The sequence below is a fragment of the Selaginella moellendorffii genome, unplaced genomic scaffold, assembly GCF_000143415.4.
Source record: "Selaginella moellendorffii unplaced genomic scaffold, v1.0 SELMOscaffold_68, whole genome shotgun sequence".
Lineage (NCBI taxonomy): Eukaryota > Viridiplantae > Streptophyta > Lycopodiopsida > Selaginellales > Selaginellaceae > Selaginella > Selaginella moellendorffii.
Genome location: NW_003314329.1, coordinates 1029183 through 1049549, shown reverse-complemented (window position 1 = coordinate 1049549; position 20367 = coordinate 1029183). Strand labels below are relative to the sequence as shown.

The 20367-nt window shown below is 43.6% G+C and overlaps 1 protein-coding gene across 1 annotated transcript; it reads left to right on the top strand.

The window, feature by feature from the left end:
- The first annotated feature begins 18119 nt into the window (after positions 1 to 18119).
- Positions 18120 to 18857, top strand: LOC112340634. The gene is made up of 2 exons (XM_024659446.1): positions 18120 to 18536; positions 18759 to 18857. The coding sequence occupies exons 1-2, from the start codon at positions 18120 to 18122 to the stop codon at positions 18855 to 18857; spliced, it is 516 nt and encodes a 171-aa protein (XP_024515214.1).
- Positions 18858 to 20367: the final 1510 nt, after the last annotated feature.

The following is a 20367-nucleotide window of genomic DNA, read 5'->3' as shown; positions in this document are numbered from 1 at the left end:
TTCGTGACTGGAGCTGCGGATGTCTCAAGCTTGTTACACTCCTAGCCTTCGTCGTCCCTAGAGGCAAGTTTCAAGCAATCAGTCTTTTAGCTCCCCCATGTAACGGTGCTTTTTTACTTTTCAGGCGAGATACTGGCGAGTGGTTCGTTTCTTTTGGACTTGAGATTACGACTCAAGGCAAACCGCTGTGATTATCAAGCAAGTAACCAGGTGTCTTTCTTGTGATAATGAAACTCGTGACATTCTCAGATCATTCTTCCATGGAAGAGCCTCGAGGAATGAGAGGCTTAACGAGAGGGTATGGATCCATTACTTAGCTTGCTATACTTATCGGCTTCAACTACAACTTGAAAGCGGAAGGACAAGAGTGTCAAAGTAACTCTTGTGCTTCCGGCTTCAAGTTGTAGTTGAAGCCGATGAGATCACTGGTATGATGCTCTACAAGGATTTTCTCGGCCTTGTTCACGTCTCTGAGGCACGCTCAGTAATTGTGCACAAGCACTCAAGCTGCCAGTGTAGATTCAAGGCAGCTGAGTCCCGGATGTACCTCAAGATGGTGCTTGGACGAAGGAGCGATGCATTGTTAGCGTGGATCTCGTTTGCCATAAACGCGACAAGAATTCCTGGTTTACTCAAGAAGAACGTCAATTATTTGCTTAACTTGAATATAATTATTATCCTAGTTAACAATTAATTTAAGCTATTTAATCTAAGTTCCTCAACATGGAAGTATTTAAACCTTTAAGATTTTCTTTAATTTGAGCATCAATCACATATCAGAAATAAGTTAAAATCTACCTTATTCACAAAACCTGTGTGACCAATGTTTTGAATGGTGCAAAGATCAAAGTAAACAAGAAAAGACCACAACTTTTGCAAATATAACAATGCTGTACTCATTGCTTGGTAGCTATATTATTATTATCATGTTTCTTTATTATTTTATTTTTATTAAAAATTTTATTAGTATATAATATTAATTAACTTCAAACAATTTAAACACTATTTTAAGATAATGTATTTTGAATACTTTACTTTTAAAAAAAAAATTATGCAATACCTTTCTATTAAATTAAATATTCTATAATTGAACATGGGGAAAAAATAAACACATGCGGAAAAGTATTTTCTTTGTTTGACAAAATTTCAAATATTTAGATTTCTTACAGTATTATAATTGAGTAGATGTCCATAGTTAGTCTTTAAATACAATCTTTATATTCTCTCACTACCTTTGTTTTTAAAGTTAGTCTTATGCTACTGCATCTCATGGTTGCTACCACAACTCTACCATACCAATAGCATTGAGCCATAGGCTTTGTCTATTGACTCGTTATAATTGTGGTGGAGAGAGTGGTTTTGTTGACATCCAGCTTTTGAAGATCCTTGCTTATTGCTAGTGGTGATGAAACCTTCACATAACTTTTAAAGATTGAGTTTGAGATTCGAGATTGGGTCTGAGACTAAGTCCGAAGTCAAGTATGAAATTAAGTTCGAGATCGAGTCCGAGACTAAGGCTGAGGTTGAGTCTGAGATCAAGTCCAAGATCAAGTCGAAAACCAAGTTTGAATACTAATACTGTCATGGGGTGAAAGCCCAAAGTGATTATCTCTTAGGGGGAAGGGGGCTGTAAGGGGTTTTAAAAGTATAGTAGGGATAATGAGGTTCAAAAATCAGTTTTGAAGGAACTCTTTAATGGTGTTAGAGCTGTCCATGGTCTTATCATTTGGCTATTTTGCCGCTCTTTCCCTTGGAGCTTTCACTTTTGCCAATTTAGAGCATTTGGGAATCTATCCTTGGAAGCATACTTTCTGTCTCACAATCCGTTAGTATCTAACACCTTAGTGTTTCATGCCTAACTTTGCCACTTGGATTCTTTCTAATGAACTTCATGGCCCACACTTGGCCATTAGTCTTTTGCTTTTATTCGTTGATTGTTGCACTAAGCAACATAGGGTCACTACCTCCATTTTCAAGGTATCCTTTTGGTTCCATAGCAAAAACTCTACTTTGCTAAATCCAGAGGGTGCTCACCCTTAGTAGGTTTCTTTAGCATTTTCTATTACAGCCTTTGTCCACAGCCCAACTTTGCGACCCTCCCATAGCTCTCTCCTAGAGACTACTTTCTTAGACTTATTATACCATCGTATTGGCACAACTGATTTCTCTTTAGGTGTCCTTCCCACTTGGTCACCTTGACCAAGCCACACCATTATCAATAGTTCAAATCAACACTTTGAACTAGGAATCATATTCCTTAACCCAAACAAAGACCTTGTCCTTGTTTAGCCACAAGATCACCTAGTGACCTCATCTTAACCCCTTAACAGGTCTACCACTAAAGTCTTCTAGACCCTTTTAAATTGTTGACTATGACCCTAGGGGCATCCCCCACACTTGGCGGTGCGCCCAAGTCAGCCCTTTTGGCCAAGGATCCATAGCAACTGAGATTGGGTGTCCCCATCTCATTCACCACGTCTTTGGTGCCCTTTGCACCAAAGTGTTTTTAAGTTATATATGCTGAGCTTTCACTCTAAGCAATCTAACCATGCATCACGACTCCGGAGCATCCCCTGCTTGGTAGTGTGCCCAAGCCAATCTCCCTACTGAGAGTTCACGATCATCGAAATATGAATGTCCTCATATTCCAAACTATCACCACGCCCTAGTGATTTGGGACTTGAACCCAAACACTGGAGGGTTGGGACTTGAACCCAACCTCCGTATATGCATCTACGGACGACATCACCCTAGATGCTTGGCATGACTCCCCACGTTGGTGCACCAATTTATCTCCAAAGCGCGCTACGGATCATAGCTTAGGAACCTAGTCCCTCCAAATTGCCAAGTCCTCTCACTTAACAAGTCTATGATCATGCATGGACTCCTCCATACTTGGCCCCATGGGCCACCCCTTTTGAAGTTAGCACCTTCAACTAGGGGATTTGTTCCCCTTACTTGCCACTCTCGTTTAGTAAGTCATTCGACCAATGTAACATGGTTTCATGCATAAGCATGAAAGTTCTTGACCATCGACTTTTGTTCAAAGTCATCCCTTTGAATACTCGGGAACTACTTCCCCAACCTTGATAGCATTACCTTATGACAAGCTTCAAGACCACGCTTTTGCTACGCTACTCTGATTTTGCACGTTCTATAGACTATTTACACTTGGCTTTCTAGGTACTATACTACCTAGAATTGTCTTTGGGAACCTTGAAGGAACTTTGTCCCTTAGCTTGCTAAGGCCTTTCCTTTCGCAAGCTTTCCATTTACCATATGGTTTAGCTTGGACAATTCTATGCTTTAGACTCTTCATAGCACCATAGTTGCTAATAATAACATGCTCGAGCGCCCACTTGATTCTCCACTCCTAACTGATATAACCACTCTTGGTTATGCTCTTCGATTCCTATGGTTTGGTTTTATCCCCTTACTACTTGCTTTTGGCCTCACACATTTCTTTCGGTTATTCACCTCCAAACTAGGAGAATGGCTTTGCACTTTCTACCATGTTTTAGCAAGTATTCTTAGGGATGAACCTACCTAATAACCTAGGGAGTGGTTCCTCAATCCGGGTATGCTCACCTTATAATCCCACACACCAGAATTAATATTGCTATATATGGGCCTTTATATGCCCATCACTAGCCTTGCCAAAATTCCATTTTTGGCTTTGTCTAATTCGGGTAGACAGACTTCTCTCGTTTTTGCAACCTTGGACGTTTGGATAACACCTTCTGTCCATCATTTGTTAAGGACTTAGTCCTTTGGGCCTTATTTATTGCCCTCGCGACATCAAACAACACCTCCTGGTGTTCTAGAGTGTTTGGGTGTCCCAATGATAGCATCTTTGCCAATGAGCATTCCTTTTTACAACATTGACTTACTATATTGGCACATAAGCAATTTATTCCCCCCATAAGGGTATATCTAACTTCTTTATACCATTAAGAAGTCTTATGTAGTTACCTGCTACTAGTTTAACTGATTATTTTGCACCTTTTGCTTAGTTGCCTCATAGTTGTCAAGTCTTACAACTCATTGCTGGTGCTTCCACACCTCCATCATTATTTGGGTCACCACACTCCAACTGCATGCCTTCTAACTTGGGCTATGCTATTCCCATTTCCACTAGGATTCCTTTGGGAAGGGGTTCTCGTGAATCCCCCAACTCACCTTAAGGCATCACGCCTTGGCATATTCGGTGTCTCCACACTATCAGCTCAATGAGCTTACTTTTATGACACTTCTTACTTGTGTTTAGGTCCTTGTCAAGACCAAAACAGTTCTTTCTCATGCCAACTATCCGTTAGCATTGCATCATAAAGTTTACTCACAACTTTGCATCAAAGTTGTTTTCTTCTGGGACACCTTCCCCACAACTTTAGTATAGCATATTCCGCTATCAATGAAACACTCACTGTTCTCATACTTGGATCCTATGATCCTCCCCAACCTTTGTGGGGCACAACATACCTTAGTCCAAATGCTTTTAGCAATCCCTTAGGACCATTCCTTGACTCTACTTGAGTCATCTAGCATTTTTTTTTTTTTTTTGGACTTTAAAATCCAATGACCCATAAGGTCCTATTTGAGGTGTCAGCTTGCTGGAATACAACTTCTTGTATTCATGTCTTACTCACAAGGACCATCTTTGCAAGTGTCACTCCAACACTTGATGTTGTTCCCTGGGGCAACCTTTGCCCCTTTGGATTACTTGTCCATGTGATGAGAATACCAACTCATCCTCTAAGTACACCCTTAACTCCTTAGGTTGTTCAAGCATTTATCAAATGTAGCCTCGGCTACCATTTCAAGGACTTGTGTCCTCTTCCATATTTGACCTTTCACGGTCATTAATTCTGGTTTTAAATTCATAAGCACTAACCTCAGGTATATGAGGATAATCTTGTGACTCCTTTATGGTTTTGGAGTCTTTATTTTTCCCGTGATCCCAATTATAGTTATTTACCACAACTACATTAGCCAGTTTGCTAAGTCAAACGTTCATCTGGATCACATCCTCAACTCTTTGAGGAAAACCTCATACTATTCCCAAGATCCCGAAGTCGTTCCATTATTGGCCTTTTTCTATCCACTACCTCACCTACCAGTTTACACATAAACTATAGTGGAGAGCCATGTCTTCCCGACTTGCTACTCTTCACAAATAGGCCCACTTCTAGGACCTTCCGATGCCAACACTAGTGGTGATATACTTGAGCACCAATAAAAGTCGGACTAAGGAACAGCTCCAATACCAAATTGTAAACGGCTAATTTTTCCATTCTACTTTAGTCACTTAACCACACTTTTGACCACTTGGAGGAGTCTCATTCACAACCTCCTTAAGTCCAATTCAGGACTTAGGACTTGCTAGCCCTGAGAATGGCACCCATGCCACTCATCCCTTGCACTTAGTCCAAGTGCTCCACGTGCTCGGTCCCAAGACTGACACCCCAAGGTACCACCGACATACTATCACATTACACTAAAGCCATGCCCCTTCACCTTGGTCATACCAGTGGTCCAACACCACCTGCATCGCAGTCCCGTCTCTCAAGGACTGAGCCATCTATCCAGGAGTGACCATCCAAGATCCACTCCTTAGCATCCTTAAAATGCCTGTAGATATGGGGAATAACCTTCCCCAATATCCCTTTTACAATCCCCACCAAGTCCCTTTTTTGCCCATGGCCGTGTTTGCCAACACTGCCACTGGGACAAGGCCTATAGGCCCGACCACTAAGTCCCACTGTCCTCTGGGATTTCCTCACCACATGACTGTATCATTGGTCATTACATTAAAGGACCACTCCTCTTCCTTTCCATAGTCTAGGACTTTGGGACAACATTTCGGAACACCGTGGCCTTACACAAGCCTCATGGGTACTCTCCCCACCTTCCGCCTTTTGGTGCTTTAGCCATGGGCTTAGAGCGAGGTTCCGTTAAGCCATGCCAGGTATCCAAGTAGGTAGTGCCACCCACACTCGAATTGGGAGCATTGACCATTTGATCTCTCGGGGGAACTAGAGTCAGCTCTTAAATACTTCACCAAGCTACCTCGTTTGACAGTTCGTATTCACTCTAGCTTTGGACCTCCCAGTGGTTATCCCGTCACCCAACACCTGGGCATAGCCTTCCTATGGGGGGCTGTAGGGGGCTATAGTAGGGATAGTAAGGTTCAAAAATCAGTTTTGAAGGAACTTTTTAATGGTGCTTCCAAATTGATTTGAGGTTGAGATTGGGGGTTAAGGGCTTTGGTTGGGAGTGAACATGGAGTCAAATGGTGCCGGAGAGGCCACCCAAGGAAGTGTTCAAGATCAACTTTCACTTTCGGAAAAGAAACCAACTACAGTGCTCTTGGCTCATGTGGAATGGTGCCCCATTTGAGCACCATATAGCTCATTAGTCTTTGCTCTTTAGGAGCTTAGGCTTTTCCTTCATGATGGAAGTGGGGGAGTAAAGGTACTATACTAGGCTGTTAAGCCATAGTGTTTCCCCCTAGGTTCCCAAAGTAAGAGATGCACCCAAGACTTGGGATTTAGAAGGTCTTATGATTAAGTTGTAAGTGACTGATTTTTCCATTCTACTTTAGTCACTTAACCACATCTTTGACCACTTGGAGGAGTCTCATTCACAACCTCTTTAAGTTCAATTCAAGACTTGGGACTTGCTAGCCCCAAGAATGGCATCTATGCCACTCATCCCTTGCAATTAGTCCAAGTGCTTCACATGCCCGGTCCCAAGACCGACACCTCAAGGTACCACCGACATACTAGCCCGTTATACTAAGGCCATGCCCCTTTACCTTGGTCAAACCAGTGGTCCAACACCACCTGCATCGCAGTCCTGTCTTTCAAAGACTGGGCCATCCGTTCAGAAGTGACTATCCAAGATCCACTCCTTATCATCCTTAAGATGCCTGCAGACATGAAAAACAACCTTCCCCAATATCCCTTTTACAATCCCCTCCAAGTCCTTTTTTTGCCCATGGCCGTGTTCACCAACATTGCCACTGGGACAAGGCCCATAGGCCTGACCACTAACTCCCACTGTCCTCTGGGACTTCCTCACCATATGACCGTATCATTGGTCACTACACCAAAGGACCACTCCTTTTCCTTTCTATAGTCTGGGACTTTGGGACAACATTTTGGAACACCGTGGCCTTACACAAACCTAATGGGTACTCTCCCCACCTTCTACCTTTTGGTGCTCTAGCCATGGGCTTAGAGTGAGGTTCCATTGAGCCACACCAACTATCCAAGTAGGTAGTGCCACCCATACTCAGATTGGGAGCATTGACCATTCGATCTCCCACCGGCTCTTGAACACTTCACCAAGCTACTCTGCTTGACAGTCCATATTCACTCTAGCCTTGGACCTCCCAGTGGTTATCCCGTCACCCACCACTTGGACATAGCCTTCCTGGGCCAAACTGGCCTTTCTTGGCCAAACTGGCTCCACTGGAGTCTTCCCCCTTACTATACTTTTGGAGCTCACCAAACCCCCTAGGGTCTGGGAGACGAATGCTTTGGGCTTTCACCCTCCTAGACTCGAACTCGGACTCGGACTCAGACTCAGACTTGGACTTGGGCTCGGTCTCGGCCTCGGCCTCGGTCTCGGTCTTGGTCTCGGTCCTGGTCTCGGTCCCAGTCTCGGTCTCGGTCCCAGTCTCAGTCTCGGTCTCAGTCTCGACTTTGGACTCCATCTCGGGTCCTTCTTGGACTCCATCTTGGACTCCATCTTGGACTCCATCTCAGGTCCTTCTTAGACTCCATCTCGGACTCCATCTCGGACTCCATCTTGGGTCCATCTCGGACTCCATCTCGGACTCCATCTCGGTCCATCTCGGACTCCATCTCGAGTCCATCTCGGACTCCATCTCGGACTCCATCTCAGACTCCATCTCGATCCATCTCGGACTCCATATCAAACTCCATCTCGGTCCATCTTGGACTCCATATCGGACTCCATCACTGTAGCGCACCTGAATTTGGAGCCGAACTCCAAGCCCGTTGCGCTACGAAACGAGGGTCCGGTACAATCCCACGAGCACCAGCTCCCCGTATCCAGCACCTGCACGCAAAATGGTGTAAGACGGAGTTTGGCACGATTTTGGCATACCGGTGGCCTAACGCGAGAAGGAGGGTACTCCACCGACTAGAGCAGCGTGGAGCTTGGGCTTAGACCCAAGCCGAACGCAGAACAAGGAGCGACACAGCTCAGCGGGAGCCAAACTATTGTCTCAGGTGGTCGGACATGCATTCCAACCACTATCCCTACTATACATTTGGAACCCCCCACAGCCCCCCCCCCCTTGAGGGACACACTCTTTGGGCTTTCACCCCAAGCCTCCCTTAGTACCAGGAGTTAGTCTCTGGGACAAGTCCGAAACTTACTAAATATGGAATGTCCTTAGATTGCGAATTTGGACACGGGACGAACACCATTGTGTTCAGGCCGATCTCTACATTCCGTAGATATGCCAAATGAGCTAATCTAGACACTTTCCCTAAATAGTATTTGGGACCGAAATGAGATCAACACAAAGGGTGTGATAGTGAGGGTGTTTGGCAAACACGGTAAGCTATCATCTAGCGAATATTGAGGGATTAGTCTCAATATCACGGGGGTTCCCAACATTAGCAAGTGCAAGTCAACATCATGAGTTTCTCATCACCGTGTCAAGTATGCTTGACTTAATGACAACTTAGGATTTCCTTCCTTAGTGCCCTTCCGGTCTAAGTGCACATGTGCTAACTAGTTTCTCAACTAGCTTGGGTGGAGACCACAAAAGGAACCAGCAGTACCGACCTCCTGCCGTCGTGGCAGTAAGGAGAGAGTGCCCGTAAGGACTGGTCGACAAGTATCTTTCAATACCCAAAGTCACATTTGCGACACTCTCCCCCCCTTGGGGAAGATCGACGTCCTCGTCGATGTATATCCGAGTCTAGCAAACCGTCAAGGAAAAAACTCCGAAAGTTAACGGAAAGCACACTATGTGGGAAACACACCGACTTAAATGAGTTAGGGAACAACCTCTCCTCTACGTCTAAAGACGTTAAGACTCAGACACCCTCTGGCCGTCACCGACAAGGAAATGACTAACAAAGTTAGCCACCCTTGCTGCTCCGAGTACCACTCGGCTTACAAAGGAATGATACATCCCTGCCCGCAGGGACATAGGGAGAAGGCCAGAGGCCCAACTACCCCTGAGCAAGAAATCAACCCCGTCGGGAAGATTTAGACAATTATTATAGATTGGCAGATTAAGTTGTTTACACGACCATGCCCCTTTTGCAAAAGTAAGTCATCGAGAGAGAGGCGGGGACTTGTGATCAGTCTATAATAGGTATCCCCATGGTTATGGATTAGACCCATGTACCGAAGTGCCGAAGTCAATCTGCCAAAACTGACCCAAGTACGAACGAATGAGAGAAACGACACTTTTGATTTAGAGAAATATATTACTTTATTAATTTGCAAGATTTATTACAAGATTTACAAAAACTATCTTTTATTATTATTCTCATACTCCGTGACAAGCTCACGGGCATGTGTAAGATTACTAAGAGGTTCCCAAGTTGATTCACAAGTCGGGTAACCTTTCCACTTAACGAGATATTCCTTCGCACGACCACCACGGGCCTTACGAGACAAGAGGATGGCCTCAACCTCATATTCTGGTTCACCATCAATAACATCCAGAGCTGGACAAACATCCCTAGAGCAGCCAGGATCCTCATGATATGGGGCCAGTAAACTGACATGAAACACATCATGAAGGCTGGACATCTCGTGAGGAATATCCAACTGATAGGATACATCACCAAGTCTTTTCAACACCCGATAGGGTCCCACATATCTCGGTAACAGCTTCCGAGACAAAGATCCCTTAATGTTCAAGTTCCGGGAAGATAGCCACACCTGATCTCCCACTTGATAGGATACATCCCGACGATGCTGATCCTTATCACGTCGATACCTATCCTGAGCTTTGCCCATCGCCTCAGTAGCTCTAGACCAACCTTGGCGTAGCTGCTCCGCATAAGTCTCAATGGCTGGGACCAACATTTCGGACATTGGTTTTGGTACAACAATTTGTTGAGGAACCCCACGAGCATTCCCTTGCAGCATCTCCCATGGAGAATAGCCTATAGTGTTGTGAAATGTGTTGTTATAACATATTTCTGCTGTATCCAAATGCTCCACCCAGTCGCGTTGGTCCGCCGCGACATAGTACCGCAAATAATCCTCAACTTGAGCATTAACGTGTTCGGTCTGCCCATCAGTTTGAGGATGATAAGCCGTACTAAACTTCAACTTGGTACCGAACAGCTGGAACAGTGTGCCCCAAAACTTCCCTGTAAATTTCGAATCTCTATCTGAGATCATCTCTTCAGGAAGACCACGAACTCGCACCACTTCATGGAAAAAGAGCTTTGCTGCTTGTTTCGCATTTACTGTTCCTACAGTTGGAATGAAGTGTGCAATCTTCGACAACCGATCCACAACCACCATCAAAGTATCATAACCCTTAGACTTCGGCAAGCAAGTGACGAAATCAAGTGTCACACTTTGAAATGGCCATGCCGGTGCTGGAATGCACTGCAACTTTCCAGCCTGTTTCTCAGCTTTGCGCTTACATTGCTGGCATATAGGGCAGGAACGGACATAGTCCGCTACATCACCTTCCATACCAGACCAGAAAAATCCCTTTTTCAACGAAGCCAGAGTCTTTCGTTGTCCACCATGTGCTGCTGCTGGAACATCATGATGTTCCCGCAAAAATAACTGCTAACGATCCTTAGAGGGAAGATACAATCTTTTTTGCTTATAGAATATAAGCCCATCTCGAATTGAGAAGTGAAGCTTTGCATTAGTGCGACTAGCAACTTTTGCTGCTTCGCTACCAGGGCTCTGCTTCAACAACCCCGCATGGCATATGATTGCCTTCACCAATGGATCACTTCCATACGAAGCCCGAACGTCCTTCAACCAATCTGGACTGATTGCCGATATTGCCCGGAATTGAGCTTGACGACTCAACGCATCCGGAACAATATTGTCTTTACCAGGTTTATATATGATTTCAATATCATATCTGGCAAGCTTCTCTTGCCAATGAGCCTGCTTCGGTGTAAGCTTAGGCTGCGTAGCAAAGTAGCTTAGTGTGTTACTATCCGTATAAACCTTGGTATGTCCACCCAAGTAGTGTCTCTAGTGTTCCAGGGCCGACACTATAGCAAACATCTCTTTCTCATGCATTGGCCATCTTCATTGGGTTTCATCCAATTTCTTGGAATAGAATGCAATGGGACAACCATGTCGCTTTAGCTTAACACCAACTGCTTTGTCACAATCTTGCTGTAACACGGCACCAATAGCATAACCAAATGCATCACAATGCACTTCGAAGGGTTTATCAAGATCTGGGATCCTGAGAACAGGAACCATAGTCAAGATCTCCTTCAACCGTACAAAAGCACGCTAACAAGCTGGTGTCCAATGAAACGGAATACTACTCTTCGTCAACTCAGTCAACGGAAGAGCAATTCTTGCAAAATTGCGGACAAACTTGCGATAGTATCCCGCCAAACCGAGAAAGGAACGAACATCTGATATAGTGGTCGGGACTTCCCAGGACTTCACCGCTTCCACCTTCTTTGGATCGACTTCAATCACGCCACCACCAACTATATGTCCAAGAAAGTTTACGTGCAATTGACCAAAAGCGCATTTACTTTCCTTAGCATACAGTTTGTGTTCGCGCAACTTCTGAAACACCAGCTCCAAGTGTTTCAAATGATCCTCCAACGTTTCGCTGAAGACCAGAACATCATCGATATATAGGACAACAAATGTGTCCAGATAATCTCCGAATATTCTATCCATCATAGTGCTGAACATTGCCGAAGCATTGCATAACCCGAATGGCATGACAAGGAACTCATAAGATCCGTACTGAGTCTTAAAGGCTGTCTTCTCCACATCCTGATCTGCCACCCGTATCTGATGATACCCGGACCGCAAATCAAGTCGCGTAAAATACTTAGCCTTTAAGAGTTGGTCAAAGAAGTCATCAATGCGAGGCAAAGGATAACTATTCTTGACCGTGATCTTGTTGAGTGCCCAATAGTCAATACACATCCTCATGGTTCCATCCTTTTTCATAACGAAAAGGACCAGCGCTCCATAAGGTGACTTGCTTGGTCGGATATGACCTTTGTTAAGAAGCTCCGTGAGTTGCTTCTTGAGTTCAGCCATCTCCTTGATGTTCAACCGATATGGAGCTTTCGTAGGTGGTTTAGAACCTGGAATAACCTCAATCCAATGATCAACCTCACGGCTAGGTGGTAACCCTGGCGGTAAATCCTTCGGAAAGATATCCTGATTCCACGCCAACAACTCCAATATCTTCTTTGGTACAGGATCAACCCTGTCGCCGATTCGAACTGAGTCACCAATACCCTCAGCTTCCATCACTTGAACCCAAAAGGTCCGACATCCCTTCTTAGCTGCTTTTTGAGCGGCCCTCGCAGTCAAGAACTTAGCATCCCAATCCTTTGAGGAGCGCTTTTGCAACTGGAAGGATACATCAGGACGTCCTTCTGACTTCAATGTGATTCGACTTTGTCCAGCACCATAAATCCCTTTTATATACTTGTTGAAGAAATCCATACCAAACACCATCTGAAAATCTGGTATCTTCAACACTACCAAGTCCACTCTTTCTTTCCACTTGGATATCTTTATTGGAACATCACTCACAAACTTTCTGGGTACTTGCCCACCTTCCGCAAACCGGAAGTGCATAGGCGACATTTGCTCAGCATTCAATCTTAACAACTTAACTAAGTCTTCGGATATCACGTTGTGCGTAGCTCCCGTGTCAATCATCACTCGGATTCAGTGTCCACGGACAAAGCCTACCAGATACATCAACAGATCAGTGTTTGCATTGACTGCAAGAAAAGCTTGAGGAAAGCAACGAAAGTTACTCACCTCTTCTTCCTCATAGTCTGCATTGACCAACTCGTCAACCCCTTCAGCTTCATCACCACCATCTTCCCTCATGACATTAACCCGAGACCTTGTCTTATGCTTGTTGGGGCATTCCGAGGACCTATGTCCCGACTCTCCACAATGGAAGCAATGACCCACACTACCCGTTCCGCTAGGAGCAAGTTTTGCAGGTTGCTGCTGCTTGTACCCACCAGGAGGAGGAACAGAGGGCCTAGGACCAGAAGAAGCTGCTGGTGGTCTCCAACCACCACCACCTTTGTTAACCGTTGCTTGTGAGCCTCTAGGGCAGAACCTACTTTCCACCCTCTGTTTCCGATCACCTTGTTTATTCCCAGAATTTTTATTCTTATCCGAGTTACCAGCATACGATTGCTGATATTGTTCCATAAGCGAGTGACTAAAGGCAACTTGCTGCGCCGCCTCCTTACACTCCAGGTACGTCTTTGGCTTAAACTTCAAAATCTCATTATGAGAAAGTGAACTCAAACCCTCCAGGAAATAACTCCGAGCATCTTCGTCACTCATATTTGCAATCATAATGCGCTTCTGAGCAAACGCATTAACGTAATGCATGAGATCCCCTCGCTGCTTTAACCGCCACAGCTCCGTGCGAAGTCTCAGACCAAGATCATCCGGCAAGTATTCCTTACGGATACGAGACCGCATCTTGGTCCAACTTCTAGGCTACCCTTTTTCAGCACACACCTGGCGCCACCAAGTTTTGGCATGATCGGTGAGAAAGGATTGCGCACACGCAACTTTCGTACGATCATCTACGTCTGCCGCTATGAAATAGTTTTCCATATCGTAGACCCAGTCTTCCAAAACTTGATAGTCCCGCATGCCTCTAAAGTTGGGTGGTTTCGGGGGCTTGAACTTTGAAACTCGTGCAACCAGGGGCAGCTGCAGAACTTCATCGTCCTCAGAACTCAAAGAGGAGTTCGGTTGCTTAGGCTTAGCTGGTTTAGTTACCTCAGCCTCTTTCTTCCTCTTCTTGTTCTCCTTCTTCAATTTGAGAATCTCCTTTCGCAAATTCTCGATCTCGACTTCTTGAGCTGTTTGCTACAGCACCGCAGCATCTGGCTCTTCCTCTTCTGACTCAGCCTCTGCCTCTTCTGCACCATCTCTAGCAGGAGTTTCCTCCTCTCGATTTGCCTGTCTAGAGGTTTCAGCGTCATCAGCACGGTTCCGTTTCACCATCCCGCTAGCTGCATGCATGCCTCTACCAGTAACTGAACATGCATACAACGTTCTTACCGAATGGTGCAATCCAACTAATCCTACACAGGTCACTTTGGATCTACTAGAAAAGTCTCTGCGTATGCAACTTGAGTCAGAAAATCCGACAAAAGTTGGATAGGAATCGCTGAGACAATTCCTCTGATACCAAATGTAGCGCACCTGAATTTGGAGCCGAACTCCAAGCCCGTTGCGCTACGAAACAAGGGTCCAGTACAATCCCACGAGCACCAGCTCCCCGTATCCAACACTTGCACGCAAAATGGTGTCAGACGGAGTCTGGCACGATTTTGGCATACCCCGGGAGGAGGAGGGTACTCCACCGACTAGAGCAGCGTGGAGCTTGGGCTTAGACCCAAGCCGGACGCAGAACAAGGAGCGACACCTTGTTCCTTGTTGTTCTCAGGTGGTCAGACATGCATTCCAACCACTATCCCTACTATACATTTGGAACCCCCCAAAGCCCCCCCCCCCCCCCCTTGAGGGACACACGCTTTGGGCTTTCACCCCAAGCCTCCCTTAGTACCAGGAGTTAGTCTCTGGGACAAGTCCGAAACTTACTAAATATGGAATGTCCTTAGATTGCGAATTTGGACACGGGACGAACACCATTGTGTTCAGGCCAATCTCTACATTCCGTAGATATGCCAAATGAGTTAATCTAGACACTTTCCCTAAATAGCATTTGGGACCGAAATGAGATCAACACAAAGGGCGTGATAGTGAGGGTGTTTGGCAAACACAGTAAGCTATCATCTAGCGAATATTGAGGGATTAGTCTCAATATCGCGGGGGTTCCCAACATTAGCAAGTGCAAATCAACATCATGAGTTTCTCATCACCGTGTCAAGTATGCTTGACTTAATGACAACTTAGGATTTCCTTCCTTAGTGCCCTTCCGGTCTAAGTGCACATGTGCTAACTAGTTTCTCAACTAGCTTGGGCAAAGACCACAAAGGGAACCAGCAGTACCGACCTCCTGCTGTCGTGGCAGTAAGGAGAGAGTGCCCGTAAGGACTGGTCGACAAATATCTTTCGATACCTGAAGTCACATTCGCGACAATCACGGGTCCATCTCGGGTCCTCTTGTGTCCCTTTTCTAGAGACTCTTTTATTGCTCACTTCATGCTCGTTTCTTGAGCACTCCGTTGGGAGCTCCACTCCCACTCTCAACCTTTGAAGTCGGAGCCTTTTAGTCCAAACGTGTTATGCTTGTTTGGTTTTCGCTTCGGCCACTACCACATGGCACCTTTTCAGCTCCACTTTGGGGCTTAGGGATTTGTGTCTCACATAAGTCTTGTGGTACCAATAGATGTTAAGAACCTGAAGTTTGGTGTGCTTAGCTATTTGTGCTTATGGAGAGTGTAGCCAAACTTTAAATTTAGTCTAACTCAAGGGGGGGATTGGGAGGGAATTTAAGAAATCATAAATGGATGGCTAACGCTTTGTTGCTCATGCAGTGAGTAACTGAAGCTAAGTAAAACTTAATAGAAGTTAGAAATATAAGTGGGAACCTTGGCAAAGGAACTTAACTAAGGCCAAAGTAATAGTGGTTAGATAGACGAGGTAAACTAGCAAATTAGAAAGGAAAATTTTGTGATTTATAATGGTTAAGTGACTAAAATAAAATGAAAAAATTAGTCACTTACAATTTGGTATTAGAGCTGTTCCTTAGTCCAACTTTTATTGATGGTTAAGTATATCACCACTCATAATTGCATTAGAAGGTCCCAGAAGTGGGTCTATCCTCAAGGAGTAGCATGTTGAGAAAGCTTGACTCTCCACCTTAATTCATATGTAAATATGTTGGCAATATGGTAGATAGAAAGGGGCCAAATAGGGAATGATTTTGGCTGGCTAATGTGGTTATGGTAAACAATTATAGTTGAGATCATGGAAAAGATAGAAACTTTGAGACAATAAAGGAGTTATAGGATTATCCTTATATGGTTGAAGATGGTGCTCATAAATTTGAGACTAGAGTTAATAACTGTGGGAGGTCAAATACAGATGAGAGTATGTGTTCTTGAAATAGTAGCTGGGGTTACCTTTAGTAAAGGTCAGTGCAACCCAAGGAATTGTAGGGTGCATTCAAAAGATCAATTGGTATTCTCATTATATGATAAAATAATTCTAAGAAGCGAAAATAACTTATATAGAACGAAGGGTAAACAAGTGTTGGAATAGCACAGTCCTTGTGAATAAAATGCAAATACAAGAAGTTATATTCAAGTGTGGTGGCACTTCAAAAGTAGCCAGAAGGTTAAGACATTATAAGATATTAGATTCACAAAGTTTAAAAGTTACATGACTCAATAGAGTTAAAGGATGGTCTTAAAGGCTTAGAGGAATCTTGTTTGGATAAAGGTCTGTTGTACCCAGGGAGGGGACGCTAACACAAACCATAGGAATATTCTAAGAATATTCCTATGGCTTGTGGTTGGGAGGTTGGCCTAGGGTTTGCTCTTTTATTCATTTTATTGGTATCGGAGTAACACATTTTTTGGGGATGGCGAGTGAGAAAGATATTGATCCTGATGAGGAGTATGACGTTAGTGATGATAGCAATGACGATGAAGAAGAGACTCTTGATGATGTCGTTGTGTGGCAAGGATGCCAGATTTTTTAAGTTCAGAGTGATATAAAGGAGGTTAAGGATTCTATCAATCTCATTAAGGATTTCTTGCTTCATATGAACCCTCAAGGATTGAATCGATCTCATGTCCGTGATTACCATTGGTACATCAAGCATGCCAGGGATTATGGTATCATGGAATAGAAGTCATCATTGGATGTTTGTGATAGTCAAAAGGTTGATTTTTGGTTGGAATTGTGGGAAAGTTGTTGGTCTCACAATCGGTGTGAGGATAAGGTGAAGATAGATTTTTTTTGTGACGAAGCTTACAAGCCATGCTTCTTTGTGATGGAAGAACTACATCAAAGCTAATCTGAAGCTGATTTCTTGGACTGATTTGACGAAGGTTTTCCGCACTTTGTTTGTCAAGAAGTTTGAAAAGATTGATTTCATGATCCATTTGTTAGAGATTTGGCAAGGGACTTGGTCTTTGGATGCATATGCCTACAAGTTCCATGATCTTTGCTTTAGTCTCACGAGCACCTATAATGAGCTGCTAAAGGTGCAATGTTTTATTAAAGGATTGAGCTTAGTGGATGTGTAGCAGAAGGTCAAGAAGGATTTTCTAACAACATTGACTGATGCTATCACTAAGGCCTAGATCTTTTCGCCCAAACTGTTAGTCAACTCTGGTCAATAGGATGGTCTATGGGGTGGTCAACGTGATGACCAGCTCGCCAATGCTTTATATTCAGGGAAGAAACGATTGTTGTTTCATTGTGGCTCGAAGAATGAAGATGGCAGTGAGGCTAAGAAACTTCGTTTCGACTAGTGAGAGAAAGACAAGGTGGAGGGTAATTGTTTTCATTGCCACAGGGTTGGATATCAAAGCAAAGATTGTTCTAAAGAGGTCAATGAATAATAAAGTGATTGTGGTGAAAATTATGGGCAATAATGTGAGTGATAGTGTTTTTGGGGTTGTATTGCTTTAAGTTAGGCATTCTTTCGCATTTATGAGCCACAAGTTTGACGCTACACAGTGGAATTAGCCTACTCGCAATAAGGAGTTGTATGTTGTGATTACTGTTATGAAGGAATGGCAATATTATCTATATGGATTGGACTTTTATGTAGATTCAGATCATTAATTTCTTCAGATGTGGATCTTTGAGGCCACCTTACTCATTGGCAAGAGTTCCTGCAAGAAATATTTGTTAAGATCTAGTACAAGCATGGAGGTGACAATAAGATGGCTGATGCATTATCGAGGATGGTAAATTCTATCTCGTTTGTGAAGCTATCCAGTGATCTTTTGGATGAGCTTAAGGAGTTTGCTAACTTTGACTCCTTTATCACTGATATTCACGCGAAGGTTTTGTTGAGGGATGCCTCTATAGATTTGAAGGGTGACAAGTTTGCATTATTCAAAATACAAGATGGAATCCTGGTGAAGAAGGGACAGATGGTTCCTCATATTGACAAACTTATCAAACAGATTTTGGTTGAGTGTCATGATGTGCCAAGTGTTGGGCATCTGGGGGTATTGAGAATGTATATGTTAGTGAAGAAGTATTCATTTTGGCCTGGGATGAAGTCAAATGTTAAGAAGTACGTATGTGGTTGTTTGATCTGCCAAGCGGTCAAAGTTGATTATCAGAAGTTTGCTGGCCTGTATCATCCTTTACGTGTACCCAAGAATAAATGGGATAGCATCTCAATAGACTTTATCATTGGTTTGCCTAAAATCTTTCAAAAAAATAATGCTATTTGGGTTGTTGTGGATCGTTTGATGAAGATGGCTCACTTCTTCTTTGTGAAGACAATAATAAAAGCTTTTGAACTTGCCTAATTATTTGTAGACCAATTATTCAGTCTCTATGGTTTACTGGGTGACATTGTGAGTGATCAGGATCCCAAGTTCAAGTCCAAGTTTTGGCAAACGGTCTTTGAGAAGCTAGAGACTAAGCTGGGCATGAGTACTGGTGAGCATCCACAATCTGATGGGTAGATAGAGCGCATGAATCAGCTATTAGAAGATATGTTAAGGTCTTTTATGAGAAACTTGATTTGACAAGAAGTATGGGAGAAGTATTTGCCTTTGCTTCAGTTTGCTCACAATAGTGCTTATCAATCAACTATTGGCATGTCTCCCTTTATAGCAATGTATAGGTATGAGCCTAAGTCTCCTGTGAGTTTGAATTTGGCTTTAGTTTGGATACCTCATGCTTGTGATTTCCTGGAAGATATGCAAGACAAGTTTGAGTTGGCAAAGTTGAACATGAGGCAAGCTCAAGAGAGAGACAAAAGATTGGCTGATGAACATCGTCGTTATCAAGAGTACAAAGTTGGTGACAAAGTTTCCTTAAGTTGTAAGATGCATAATAGTCTTTGAAAGGAGGTGGCAGTGCTAAGCTATCTCCATGGTATTGTGGGCCTTGAACAATTTTACAGCATGTGGGGGATCTTGCATACACTTTGGACTTGCTAGCTAGTTCAAAAATTCATCCAACGTTCTATGTGAGCAAGCTTAAAGCATGTTTGCACTCTAGTGATGTTGTGAATCAATCCATCATCCAGGTCCTAGAGATTGATGTAGAGAAGGCTGGTTTGGCCAATATTATTGCTCAAAGATTGGTGAAAATACGCTAACATATATGGGTAGGTTAGTACTTAAAAAGCCAAGTGTAAATGGTTTATATGAATGTATAAAATCAAAATAGTGCAGTAGAAGTGTGGTCTTGGCCGTAAGGCAAAGTTATCAAGGTTTGGGAAATAACTCCCAAGTGTTCAAGGAAATAGCTTTAAACAAAAGTCAATGTTTGAGAACTTTCATGCTTATGCAAAGAACCATATTATATTAGTTGGGTAACTTGCTAAGTGGGATTGGCAAGTTAAAGGAACTAAGACCCTAATTGAAGGTGATAACTTTAAGAGAGTGGCCCATGGAGCCAACCATGGAGGAGTCTATGCATGATCACAGACTAGTCAAGTAGCTTGTTAAGTGAGAGGACTTGGAAGCTCAAAGGAACTAAGTTCCTAAGCTATAATCCATAGCACATGTTAAACATAAATTGGTGCACCGGCATGGGGAGTCATGTTAAGCACATAGGGAGTCATGCTAGGCATCTTTAGTGATGCCGCCTATAAATGCATATATGGAGGTTGGGTTCAAGTCCCAACTCTTTAGTGTTTGGGTTTGAGTCCCAATTCACTAGAGCATAGTAATGGTTTTGAATATAAGGACATTCATTTTTTGGTGGTTATAGACTGTTAGTAAGGGGGCTAGCTTAGACACACTACTAAACAGGGGATGCTCCAGAGTCATAATGCATGGTTAGATTACTTAGTGTGAAAGCTCAACATATCTAACTTAAACGAGCTTAAGCACACCACCAAGTGTGGGGGATGCCCCCGGGGTCATAGTCAAGGTGTTAAAGCGAGATCATTAAGTGATCTTATAGCTAAATAAAGACAAGGTCTTTATTAAGTTAAGGAATAAGATTTCTAATTCAAAGTGT